General features: G+C 37.2%; 2 protein-coding genes across 4 annotated transcripts in view; both read left to right on the top strand.

Moving 5' to 3' along the window:
- LOC110043369 (3'-5' exoribonuclease HELZ2-like) overlaps nucleotides 1–2,437 on the top strand; it is a 46,632-nt gene extending 44,195 nt beyond the window's left edge. For all 3 annotated transcript variants that reach the window (XM_089290216.1, XM_089290214.1, XM_089290215.1), the window contains 2 exons: nucleotides 246–413; nucleotides 580–2,437. In XM_089290216.1, the coding sequence (XP_089146342.1) occupies nucleotides 246–413; nucleotides 580–683 (272 nt within the window). In that variant the 3' untranslated portion in view covers nucleotides 684–2,437. The remainder of the gene's footprint in view (nucleotides 1–245; nucleotides 414–579) is intronic.
- Nucleotides 2,438–5,099: 2,662 nt separating this feature from the next.
- LOC110061911 (3'-5' exoribonuclease HELZ2-like) overlaps nucleotides 5,100–13,420 on the top strand; it is a 42,840-nt gene continuing 34,519 nt past the window's right edge. The window contains exons 1-11 of the mRNA XM_089290213.1: nucleotides 5,100–5,382; nucleotides 7,246–7,326; nucleotides 7,900–7,939; nucleotides 8,113–8,295; nucleotides 9,433–9,469; nucleotides 10,043–10,182; nucleotides 11,004–11,060; nucleotides 11,738–11,914; nucleotides 12,015–12,051; nucleotides 12,677–12,783; nucleotides 13,162–13,212. Coding sequence (XP_089146339.1) covers nucleotides 7,277–7,326; nucleotides 7,900–7,939; nucleotides 8,113–8,295; nucleotides 9,433–9,469; nucleotides 10,043–10,182; nucleotides 11,004–11,060; nucleotides 11,738–11,914; nucleotides 12,015–12,051; nucleotides 12,677–12,783; nucleotides 13,162–13,212 — 879 coding nt within the window. The 5' untranslated portion in view covers nucleotides 5,100–5,382; nucleotides 7,246–7,276. The remainder of the gene's footprint in view (nucleotides 5,383–7,245; nucleotides 7,327–7,899; nucleotides 7,940–8,112; nucleotides 8,296–9,432; nucleotides 9,470–10,042; nucleotides 10,183–11,003; nucleotides 11,061–11,737; nucleotides 11,915–12,014; nucleotides 12,052–12,676; nucleotides 12,784–13,161; nucleotides 13,213–13,420) is intronic.

The following is a 13,420-nucleotide window of genomic DNA, read 5'->3' as shown; positions in this document are numbered from 1 at the left end:
TTCGGTGATAATGTTTTGTGTATTTTTAGCCTTGTATGTAGGTGCGTAGCTCCCACTCTCTGTGTAGCCTCAGTATCTTGTAGTAGTTATGCATTGTTTAATTGCTATTAAAAAAAAAAAAAGAAAAGAAAAGAAAACAGCGACAACAACTCGGCGATGCCCTTCTGGTTATGGAGTCAGACTCGAAATTCCTTGCACATATTTTCACTGGAAACTGGTGACCATTTGAATCATTTTCCCCGTAGGCAGTGAATTCGATTTTGTGATCATATCCTTGGTCCGGTCGTTACCAGACTCCCAGATAAACCACGAGCCTGACGGTGGATGGCTAGGAGAGAACCTGGGATTTGTAACCGATGAGCATCAAATCAATGTTGCTCTGACCAGAGCGAAACGAGGACTTGTTATCATCGGTAAGATAAGTTCGAACCTGTAAGTGTTTGTTTGTAATATAGATCGGCGATATCCTTATAATGTATTCTCTACACTCCAGCTTATTCTCTACACTAAGTGAAAAACCCCGTCTTTCTTGTGAATCCCATAATGATTATAATTTTTTTGTTGTTTTCTCTATTACAGGTAACAAGAATTTGCTTAAGGTTTGTGAAATGTGGAGTTACCTTATCGATCATTACAAAAAGAAAGCTTGTTTTGTAGAAGGTGCAGACTGGCCTTGGATTTAACTACCTATTACACGACCTAATAGCAATCTCGAGTTCACAATCTAATTGTTAATAATTAGACAGCACACTTTGATATTATTGAAATTGGCTCTGTATGTAACCTGCAGAGCAGTTGCTTTTGGCGTGGCCAGGGAACAAACCTGAGCGAGGATTAAATCATTTCTTAGAAGCCCACGCTGCTAACTCGATCAACGTCCTACTCAGTCCTTTACAGCTAGCTCGCATGACTTGCTGGGATTAGGACACGATTCTAATAGAGTGTTTTCGATATATTAAAATTCAGCTTGGTAGTGAGGCCTGAAGGACACAGACAAAGGGAATTGAATGACATGTTTATTCATTTCTTTGTTTATGTCCAATAGGCCTTACTATCTGACTTCTAATATGTCGAAAGGGACCTATTGAGTGCACGGTTATAAATGTTACTGTTCACTCAAGAGGGGTGGCGAATGGTCCTTCAAAAGCTCTGGGTCTCGTAAAATTTTAGTCGAATTTCACGGGTTTCGCAGTCTCGTCTTTTAGCGGTTATGTGCGTCTCGCAGTCTCGATTTTTCGCAAGGTTAAGGGTCTGGAAGTCCCAATTTGTTCCTTTATCTGTTTTTATAAATGACGTCTTCTCTTTACTTGATATGGAATTTCAATGAAGCAACTTAAAAATTTTCCGGGAAAAAGTTAATCCTAACTTCTCCTTATTGTCTTAATTCCATAAAAAGGTACAAAACCTACCGCAACGTCCGTTTTGGCGCCAGAAAAACAGTTATTTTTCTCTAGGATATCATAACGTAGTGTGTTATAATCGTATTTCCAGTTCCAGTCAGTTCCAAGAAGCTGGCTTGAGGCTGTACAAGCTCATTCTAGCTCTCAACTAAATCTGGGGCTCGAATTTTAAGAGTCTGAATAGTCTGCAGAACAGGCGGATTAGCGGATTCTAGCGCGATACACGAGTGCGCGCGCGAAGCGTGAGAGTAGGGCGGAAAAAGGCCGGGTGCATATAAGCGCCCCGGTGAGTGCCCGCTAATCCGCCCGTTCTGCAGGCTAGAGCCTGAACGTCTCGCGCTTGCACTCAAAACACTTTGAAGTCTCGGTCTCGCAATCTAAAAGGTCAAAATGTCTCGGGCTCGCAAAGTAAAAACGCCTGTCTCGCAAAGTCTCGCATTTACCATTCGCCACCCCTCAAGGAAAAAACAAGTGTGAAGCGAGAACATGCAAATGGTTAAAGTTTATGTTTTTAATCCTATAGTTTTAACCTGAAGAAAAAACCCCTCACACGAGAAAAAACCTTTTATAGACACTTATCAGTGTAGATAATATAACAAGGCTTTCCAAAGGCTATTAAAAGAGATATAAATCTTAGCCTGTACTGAATTGGCAACTAACATCAATATGTATATTTGTAAATATTAATGTTATCTAGATACAATTAACTTACACGCAAATATTTTTAAAGTTTTAATTTTATGCTTTTAATCCTATAGGCTTAGCCCGAAAACAACCATTTTATAGACACTTATGAGAGTAAACATCATAACTAGACTTTTCAGGGTTAATTTATAAATTTAGGATGTGCACGCATCCAACATCAATATGTATATTTGTAAGTTATAATTACATTGATATCTAGATAACTTACGTGACCTTACGTAACCGTGAAGTGATGTGTGCCCCAAATGTATACTTTAGGAGATATTAACAGTCTTAAATTTTAAAAATCTGAAAACGTGGGAACTTGGGAAATAAAATCTCTTTTTATTCAAGTGTTGGTTTGTCAATTCGTTCCATCCATTCATAAGATTCGAAAACAACCTAATAGCACGGTATAATAATAACTACTTATTAATTATTCTGAGGAAACACTACAGTTTTTAATAAATTCGCAAATAAAACTGACTAATAATGTTACGTCTCGCAATCTTCTGGAGAAGTTTTCCCGAAAGCCCCCGTGAGAGAAGGTTGTGATACAATGTTTGGCGGTTGGAATTACGGCCAGTTCGTCTACATTCGTGGGGAAGAATATGGAAGTGGACCAGTTGGAATTTTCACTCTTTCAAGGTGATTACTACTAATCATAATTAATATTTGCGTTTCAATTAAGTCATCGAAAAATATTATTTACGAGGGTGGTAAAGGGGGGAGGAGAGGTCAAGATCACGTTTTACGGAAAATACATTGGTCCTTTCACAATTCACGGGAAATAAAATCGGCACTTCACGTTTCACGAAAAAATGGCATTTTTTGACCCGAACTTATGTAACTTTTGATATTTGAAAAGTTACGCCCAAAGTGCAGCCTTGTTAGATGTCTTTTTCATCCGTCCGCTTCTAGTTCTGCGCGCACCAAAAAGAATGAAATCCGAGCAAGTGCACGAAGAGCGATGATTGTGCTGTCACGGTCACGCAATTACGGTCGAAAGCAATGGAAGACACAACCAATGCAAAATCACTGTTCGCGACGAATTGAATACTTCTTTCTCATTTCACGGAGAATTATTTTGGAAAATCACGGTTCACGGCATCTAATGAAATCACGATTCACGAGAAATATAAAACAAAAAAAAACCAGCCATTCCACATTTCACGGGGAAAAATTAGGCCATTCACGAATCACGAAAATACCCTTTACCACCCTCATTTACCACCCGTTTGTTCAAACAGTACCATTTATGAAGCTATTGCAAGGCATTAGGGATATTGACGATGATGTTAAAATTCAATTCTTCTAAATGTGAAGCTACAGTGAGGTTCATTGGTAGCGATCTTGTGACTTACGTACAGCGGATAACTTATAAAATCACCACGTCAAAGAATTCGTGGTAAGATTGCCATAGCTACGGTAGTATCCCTTTGTGATAACTCTGGCATTTCCTAGAAATGTTGCCCTTAGGCTGTCCACGTATTTGTACGTAACGTCTGTAGGCGAATATGAATAATTTCTGTTCGCAAGAGTCCGGCGATCGTTTCCATATGGTTTACTCTGCGTAAACGCATGCCCACACGGAAACGATAAACGGATACGTACAAACGAAATATCTATTAAACTAGAGCTTCTGCGTAAAGCATACGTAAATTACTGCACGTGACAGCATCGTTAACATGTGTATCTGTTTATCCCGTCCACACGGGAATAAGTAAACCAGGATGGTTCTCCGTCCACGAATTGATTCAATTTGGAGAGCTCGCTTTGAAGGGAGGGTTTCACGTCTGTATTATTTATTCGCCCGAGCACGCTTTTTGGCACAGGCTCAGCTTTCCATTGTTTATGAACCAATCGTAAGCAATTTTCCTAATTTCGAATGCAAATAACCGTAAAATCATCAACCGTAGAATATATCGTATGGGTCAAAACTGAATTCAACGGTCGACAGCGTCGGTAGAATCCATTGAAATCGTCTGGGAATTTTGGTTATCCGTCATTTTGCCACGACTAACTATAGCATGTGGTTACTGAACTACATTTGAGTAGGGTTTTAAAGCGATAACATTGATAAGAAGCGAACAAAAATATTTTGATTTAGAGACATGCGCCGAACCGTGAAACCCTCGCCTTAACTTATGCCTTTATGTATTTTACGGGTGGGCGAAAGGCGAGGAAATGTCGCTCTACGGGCGTAAACGTGGACGTGTGGACAGGACCTCGGATTTTATCCAGCCGATTTTCAGAAAGCTGACGGACGATAATTTCCCTGGAGGGTTGGAGGGGGGGGGGGGGTGGGGGGGAGGTGCAGACTCCCATATGAAAAGGTCGGGGATGCTTGTCACTTTTGAAACTGATAAAACTGGAACTGATAATCCGGTGGATGAGAAACTCCTAATTTGCAGCGGTAGGAAAGGGTACGTTTTGTTTTTCCCTTTCACGAGTCCAGATGATGATGGCTAATGTACGGATAAAGGTCAGGTTCAAGTTCCTGATATTTCTAGTCCTATTATGACGTAGCATGTTTATTATTCTGAGTATCCTGTGGCTCTTCCAGGAAATGCTGAAAGCTTTCGTTTTAACATTGTTATGTGAATTCCGAGAAATCTGACGTTTACTGAAAGTGTAAGGTACAATATTTAGGACATTTTCGTGGAACCAGCAAGCAGGAAATGACGATCCTAACGGGTGATTCCGTGACACGTATTGTAGATACTAATAAAAATGAAAAAATATAAATATATGACCTAATTATCAGCAGAAGAAAAGCTTGTTTGTTTCTTTTGTTATGTGGTCTGACTGGGCTCGTCCCAGTCATAATAATGATTGATATTCGTGTTGTGATTCTGGGTATCCCATGGCTTTTCCGAGAAATGTTAAAATGTTTGTAATTTTTATTCGCCTAATTCCGAGAAACCTGACGGTTGTGCATAAATTATTTAATACAATATGCTACGATTTTCTCTAGGGCATAAAGAGTTTTTTCTTTTATTTCTTCCCGAAATTTTTCTTTTTTCCGTATTCCGTTTTGCTGCTTCGGTTAGTTCCAGTCCTTCACTTTAGGTCAAACTCAATAACGTGTTCACGAGCAGGTGCGTTTCCTAGTCAGCGGTACAGCAAAACAAAATTCATGCCAATCAGTGCCAGTTTTCCGAGAAAATAACACTTTCAATTTCATTTAAAGGGAAAATATTTCGTATTTTCCGGCAAACGATCTGAATACGGAGAACTAAAAAATATACCCAACATTATTTTTGCAAAGATCAGTGAAATTTCTTGTGGATTTCAGGTGAGTTTGGCAGCGCAAAGATGATTGAAGTTTTGTTAATTGAATTTTGGTTGAGGATCGGTCAATACAAAGATATTTTTATGTCGTCATAATAAATATAGTCGCCAGCAAAATCTTGATTAACCGATGCAATCGATCGTTTCTAACTACATGTATGTCCTTTAGAAAGTACGAACAAACGATGACTTGAGACGAATTTCGAATACGAGAGATACAGTGACGTCTATGAGGAAATGATGCCTTTAAATTGTAATTTAAAGTTAGTGTAAGGTGATGATGCCAGAAGATTCTCGTGTGGGAATAGCCATTAACGTCTTTGACAAAAAATGAAAAAACCTTCACGATAATTTTACCAATGTGCAGTATATCAAGACCTACAAGTCCGAGCGGAGTACTTCCAGATGAGGAACAGGCATCGACATGTGCATCGATATGTCCTAATTATGTAGGCGTCTTTTAACGAGACAAACGCTCGACACAATAGTACGTTCACTTGTTCAAGCATTAATCGTTTTCTTTAAATAATCGCTGTTTTGATTTAGACGACAGCAGCTGGCTAAGCCAGCAATCAGTTTCATGAGATTGCTATTAATGAATCTGATATCGATATTCGTCCATATTATAATAACAAAAGTTCAATATGGTGATTAAAAAAAAAAGGTTAGCGTATAACTGAACGGCTTAACATTTCTGGAGGGAAAACTTCCAGTGATCAACGAAATGCAATATTGGTTCATGTCTTAGAGATATTATATTTGCTACATTTTGAATGAGTACCGATCCAATGAGATAATATTATGAGGTTTTTATTTGAAATAAACTGTCTGCAGGTTTGAAAGAAATCTTGATCCCCGCACGATCGCTGTGTCGAAGAAGGAAATCAAAATGAATTATTATAGAGTCATAGAACACACTCACTCGTCCAATGACAATCATGCGTGTTTAAAAAACTCCATAGCAGAACATGAGAAACATCCATCTTTTTTAACAAAATTTGAGACCGCAATTTGTTTATTTCCAATAAAATATTTGCTTGAATGATTGTAAGAGGAAACGTATGGTACATTAGGATGACAGCTAACGACTGTATCACTATCCTGGTTAACATTTCGCCCATATGGTCTTATTATTACTGAAATGTCTTAAGAGGATCGTCATCAAACTTTTGGCAAACTTTGAGATCGAGTCACGATGATAGTTCTAGGGTACGACGTAATGAAAATGACATTTAATGGTTGACTGAGAGGGTGGCTATAAGTCGTAGACTAGCTAGTCCAAAAGTGCTATTCCCACTCTTTCAATCAAGTCATCTTTACAATTATTCGACGGACAAATAAAAAGAGGAAGAGGAGCGGCTTGTAGTCTGTATTTAACGTAATGACATGGTTCACGGCAGGACTAGCCAACAATTCCTCTAAATCCAAAGGTCTTTGCATCTGAGGCATCGATTATTTTGTCAAATGAAAAGCTGCATTAATTTCCTAATTCGCCATGTGTTACCACAATTTATGACTGTTCCAACTGAAATAGTTAAATGACTTGTACATATACGAACTTGACAGAAATTAATCAAAGCTCCAAGAAATTTATTTATGTCTTATTTCTTTATTTTTATCTCAAAATTGAAACCTTACCATGAATTTAATTTGAGCGTTGAGAATACCAACGTTTTAGTCATGCAATAAGTATAGTATAAGTCATATTTAAATTATATTTACTTCAGTCAGTTCCTTTGTATTTCTCTCGTATATATAGTCAAGTGTTTACTGCATGAGCCTTTGGCTCGAATATTAAACTAAGGGCAAGCTTATCCCACGTTTTGACTTTAACAAACTTTTCTATTCGTGCGATGTCTCACCATAGAGTTTCTTGGTAATTTGCGTGGTTCAGCACCATGCCTCACGGTAAGCGGCGGCATAAGGTCGTCTCACCGAGAAGAGCAAGGTAAGCTTGTAATTGTTTCATGATCAATTTGTTTTGTTGCTAAGACACTTCCCACCGATGCTAGGTATCATTAAGTTCTGAAATCGTTTTAGCTTCTTATATTTGATGGCAATGGATAATTGATGGCGAGTTGGTAATGGGTTGCTCAGCAGACCAGGCTGCATAAACAAGTTAAACCATAATGATAGATAGCACTCTATGTGGCTGTGTATGAAACGTTTTTTTGTAACGTCACCTTTAATGCCGTAACTAGATGTATTTTTTTAACACCATAGAAATGACAACAAATGCAAACTATAACAAATTAAATACAAATGCTTGACGAAAACGTTAACGAAACTTAAATCTGCCAGATATATATCTAATTAATTTCATGTTCAAAGCATCTACACACTTCAAGGGCTGAATTCACCAGATGCATCTTTGGTTTTAAATCCTGGAACACAATTTTAGTGCCCTTAATATTCTATTCAAGAAGCAAGCACCATACGTTAAGTTTGTTTGTGTGCTTGGTTGCATTATGGCTAGGTTTTTTTTTATTTTGTTTTTCTTCATGTATATTTACTACTTTAGGTCTCGAAGTCAGGATGAAGTGGGCCAAATTGTTGTAGTGGTAAGTCTTTGCACCAGTTAGCCAATAAGTCTCTAACAAACACTGCCGAGTAAGGAGAAGATGTCCTCTCCAATTGATGTAAACCTACAATCTACTCGCAATCATGCCAAAAACTTGTAAAATATGTATGGCCATTACCCTTCACTGATTTTATTTTCTCTTGGTTTTCATAGAATCCAGGTTTGCCTTTTTTTCTACAAGGAGAATCAGAATTTCATGATGGAAACCTTGGTGGTGCCATACAATATTTCAGCATAGCTCTGAACATATTGGAGCACATCTCTACGTCGCCTCTTCATGCTGAATTGAGAGTTAAAGCTTTACTTAGGAGAGCACAGTGTTTCTTTTTTCTCCCGGTAAGACTCTGACCCTTTACATTTGTGGTGGTATATCAGTTAGCCATAGATCTTAAGTAAACAAAATAATAAGGTTAATGCCTTTATTAAGTCTATTTTCGTTCCTGGTTGCTTAGGGGAAATAGTTCTTCAAGGATATTTCGTTTTCATTTTTCGTGTAAGAAATAGAAAACATGTACCGTGTTTCTATCAAGTTATAGAAACATGAGTGGAACTTGGTAGAATGAGAAATGCTATGAGAACACGAGCGGCAGGCGAGTGTTTCCACAGCTTTTTCGAGTTCTCCCAAACTTTCACGAGTGTTTCTATAACCCTTTTTTTTAACGCAAAATGGATAGCTTTATATATTTATTTTTATTATTATTATTATAATTTAATCTATTTGTTTCATGCACAACAAATTACAACACACTACTTAACCTATACTACTTATAAAGTGATACTTATACTACACTGTGTTTCTATAACTTGATAGAAACACGGAAAACATGTTTTCTATTTCTTTTAGAAAGCACCGTGACGAAAAAAAGGAAGACAACTTGTTAAGTTTGATTATCAAAATGTAAATTCTCTTTGTTCGCGCCATCATTACGTCAAGAGCTCGTGCTAGTTCTGTGTTTCTATCGAGTTATAGAAATACGATTTTTAACCAATCAGCGCGCGTATTCTCTTAGGACTGTTCTTTTTAATTTTACTTATTAATGTCATCACTCGGTAATGTATGAACTATGTTGTAAGAAGAAACTGGATTGTAGCAATGATCCCTATTGCGATTTAAAGGGTTCCCTAAAAAACAAGATCTAGTCTATCATCCCTAGCGTCATTACAAAGTGTATGCACGATGAGTTTCCCTGCAAAAACGTTTTCATCAGTCAAAATTAAAGGAAGTGAAATCTGTGAAGTCTTGCTTGACTCAAAACACAAAGATGCAACACATACTATTATTATGTGAACCGTTAAGGGTACAAAGTGGTATATGGTAACTTCTTTTATATATTCTTTATGCTTACATAAAGAATACCATGTTCCCTCGTTCTTATCCATGATTCAGTAAAAGAAAAGGTTGTTGCAGCCCAGTATTTTTCTAAATAATGCATAAAAGATTGTGAACTTCTTTTGTTTGCCTCATTCACACAGGGTTATCTTGACCAATCCGTACGAGACTGTACGAAAGGTCGGTGTATTCAGTGTTTAACTATTAATGCTCTGCATTCTATTCAATTTATATGTTAAGAAAGACTAGGAAATTTTTAAAAAGGCTCTTTTTTACATTATCTTATCAATCTAATTTAATCTATAAATGTGCGCCAAATGCCGATCCAATACTTAAACGTTAGGTTTCAAGATATAGTGTATTGAAATTTGTACATGTACTAACCAATGTGTGTGTTTGGCAATTCTTGACTGTATTTTCTCGCTTTTTCTAATTTTCACTGGTGGCAAAAATCTGCTGTTATAAATGAAAATAACTTAATTAGTAAGTTTTGTTCGCCAACAAAACTGTAATGAGTTTCATTTTCAATTTTAATGAAACAAAGAAAAACAATATACAGCTTCCTCGAATTATTTTGCCACTAGCTGCTATGTATTGTATGTAACAAATCTTTATCAATACTATTCTAAACAATGTTTCTTGGTCTAAATAACATACATTAATTCTGTTTGACGTTATTGTAATTGTTATCAGTCAAAATTGATAATCGTTGTTGTTTTGTTCTTGTTCTCTTCTTTGCTGTAATGTCTACAGCTTTGAATATCAGTACAGCGATAGGCTTCCAAGAGGGAATTTTTGAAGCGATAATGCTCAAGACATGTACTCTTGAAGTAACTGGTGAAATTCAAGGTGCTTTTCAACTGGCGGTACTCCTTAAGACTTTAGATTTGAAGGTAAATAAATTGAATGATGTCTATGTAGAAGCTGCATTACTTACGCGACAAGAAGTGACGCAACCCATGAAGGTGACTAAGATTGTTACTTATCACTTGATCGGAATTGTTCTTGGTTTTTTTACTCAAAATAGCGTCCTCTCTGCATGGTCAAGTACGTTTGCTGTTCTCACTCACTTACTCACTCGCTCATTCTCATCTTCGCGACTGAGACATAAGGCCTTCAAGACTTTAGTTCTCCACTTTTCGCGGTCCCTGACGATCTTTTCAGCCTCCGCCCAGACCAAGCCAAGCTCTTGAGGTCTGCGGTCACAGTTTTCAGCCAGGTGGCCTTTGGCCTTCCTCTATGCCGCTTGCCTTGAGGGGTCCACTTACTCTTTTACAGCTAGTTGATATTCTAAGTGGATAAGGGAGATAACACTCTTAGTTTGGGGTAAACTAAGAGACTCATAAGAGTTATTATGATGTTATATACTGTTCTTTACCCTTTCTTAGTGATGCATAAGACTAGTTTTACTAGGCGACTGAGATTTGATTATTTACTATCGCATATATGGGAATGGTATTATACGATACGTTTTTATAAGAGAAAGTTCTTGAGTTGTTTCTTCAAACGGTCTTTTAACTGTCTTACTTAGAAAGGTCAGCCATCTTCTGTTATTCAATTCGTAGCAAATGAAAGCTTAGAAGAATCTTTGGAGTCTATGCAACATCTATACTTATATCGTTACTTCAACTACAGATTGACGTACGTGAGTGAAGCGTTTCGTTAACATCAACGTTAACGATGCTCGGTACTAAGCATTTTTTTCTTATTTTAGAAAGCAAAATCATGTGTTAAGAGATTAAGGGAGAATTTGGAAAGAATTTTCCGAGAGGTTTGTTTTTTGGACTGCTTCCTCCATATTATAAGTGTAAATGTAGATTTGGGGCTCGCTATAGTCTATTGAACGCTACTCATTTTTCATGCAGTGAATAGGCCATATTCGTATTCTCGGTATTAGACTAAAACTAGCTTGCAATAGAGGCTTGTGCGCGGGAATATCATTAAAAAGCGACAAATGCCATTTACATTGTAAAAGCCCCCCGCATTAGCCTCAGTTGCAAGCTAGTTCCAGTCCAATACCGAGAATACGAATATGGCCTATCAAAGCTTGTTAATGTTAGTGATAATCACTTGTCAATTATGACGTCATATCACGCCCAAATGACGTCACATTTCCATAGGCCTACCATGTTGGATTTGTCATCTGGATTTCAATATTTTTTTTCAGGAATATGAGAATAGCTCATAATTGTTAAATAATAATAATAATAATAATAATAATAATAATAATAATAATAATAATAATAAAAGCAAGTCCCAAAGTCTGACCATTATAGCTTGTTTGATTAAAGATATTCGTGACACTGCCTGTGGGCCTTAGGAACAGAGAAATATGTTGAGCACAAACCAAGAAATAACTCCCAGTCCGTACTCTTTATAAACTTTCTGTACCTGTATGGCAACTATCTAAATTTTTGTTTTGTTTTTGTTTTTTAATGTACTTTGCAGGACTCAACACTTGCTTATGAGCTTGGAGACGATCTTATGGGTACTGGAATTCAATTTTTTACAAACAACTGTTTTAAGGAAGCCGCTGAATATTTCACTGAAGTTATTCGCCTTGTGTGTGAATTTAACTTCATCCGCGAAGCTTACATATACCAAGCCAAATGCTATCTTAATCTGGTAAGCTCCATGATAGCTTTTCATGAAATGTTTCGGACTCTGACTCGCAATGACAGTTATTGAGTTAAGCTGAACGTGACCATTTTGCTCCATTTACTAGGGTGAGTACGAAAACGCAAGGGACCTTTGTACGACAGGTAATGTTTTCCTACTGTAACAGGTCCAATAAACCCACAGAATGTCAGCTATATTAGATTTTAGGCAATCTCTGTTTTGTTTTCAAAATGTTCATAGTGTTTGTACTCTCAAATCAATACGATTAAGGCAATGGGTTTGAGGCTGAATATTATCACGGTCTCGTCTTCATTATTTTATAAGTTATTAATCGACGAGTGTTGTGGACTGAGATTTGTCCTCAGATGTCGCTTAAGTACAGTTGTCTCAGCTATCCGAGTATGGGTTTGCAAACTTGTGTGGACGTGTAATCTCACAAGCAAGCTGCTAAATGTTTTGTTTTCACATTAAATTGTAAGTTAGGCAGTTACAAACAGAGGGATTTTTATTGCCGGTAAATGATTTTTCCTCATAACCACGACAAACAGTTTGTTCCCTTTAGTTCAGCTATCGTTGATCTTAAATACCTTTTTCTTCAGAACATATATTTATATATACCACCTTGGTAAGGAAGGGGTTAAATGTTTTCAATAGTCAAAAAAAGCCACAGTTGCTCTTGGATCGACCAGTGGTTTCATAAGGACACTAGTCACAACAGTCAATTATACAACAACTTTATAGAAACAAATCATTCTTTCACTTCGGTAGTTTTAAAACGCTTCCCTAAAGATGAAGATGGCAAAATTCTCCTCGAAAGCATTGACACAATCATCTTGGAACGGAAGGAAGGCACGAAAAAGAAAAATTCAAACAGGGTAGGTACTTGTTTATGTTTTCTCAGGATTCTTTCATTAATGATCCTCAAAGATCCTGCAAAGACCTAATCCTAATATCCCAAGAGGACGATTTTGCAAGAGAATTCACCACGGGAAGAACTGCTGACGGAATGCTGGCTGATGTTGTTTCCGTTTGCAAATTTTCTTGTTATTAGTTGAACACCCGACTTGCCGACCGACCAGGAGACTAATTGACTGTACACAGACCGGCCTAAGAAACTTATTGAATGAATGACTTAGATCTTAAAAAGGATTTGCATGTTATTTGAAACTTTTCTTATTACAACTGATATGAATGGAAACCAAAAGTGGTCAACTTTCACGTCGACTGCCTAATCCTACTTTCGATTTTTACAGCCATCCAACTCTCGAGTGCCTGAAAAGCAAATTGTCCCCGAAAAGAAACCGGTAAGTGTTTTATATCTTTTGTTGTTAAAAAAAAGGAAAGAAAAAGCCAACTTTCCTAATTGAGAGTTCAGTTTTCAGTTAATTAAACACTATTTGTATCAACGTTATTTCACGTTGTCTAGTCGGCCACTGTAGAAGTATTGTCTTTACGGAGGTTTCCCATTTGCTTGGAAATTTTCGTGGGAATCGGGGATTGTGACCGATCAAA

This window comes from Orbicella faveolata, unplaced genomic scaffold, assembly GCF_042242905.1.
Source record: "Orbicella faveolata isolate gen_17 unplaced genomic scaffold, um_ofav_v1 contig_2, whole genome shotgun sequence".
In the NCBI taxonomy this organism is placed as follows: Eukaryota; Metazoa; Cnidaria; class Anthozoa; order Scleractinia; family Merulinidae; genus Orbicella; species Orbicella faveolata.
Note: the sequence above shows the minus strand (reverse complement) of the source record. Positions and strands in the feature narration are given on the sequence as shown.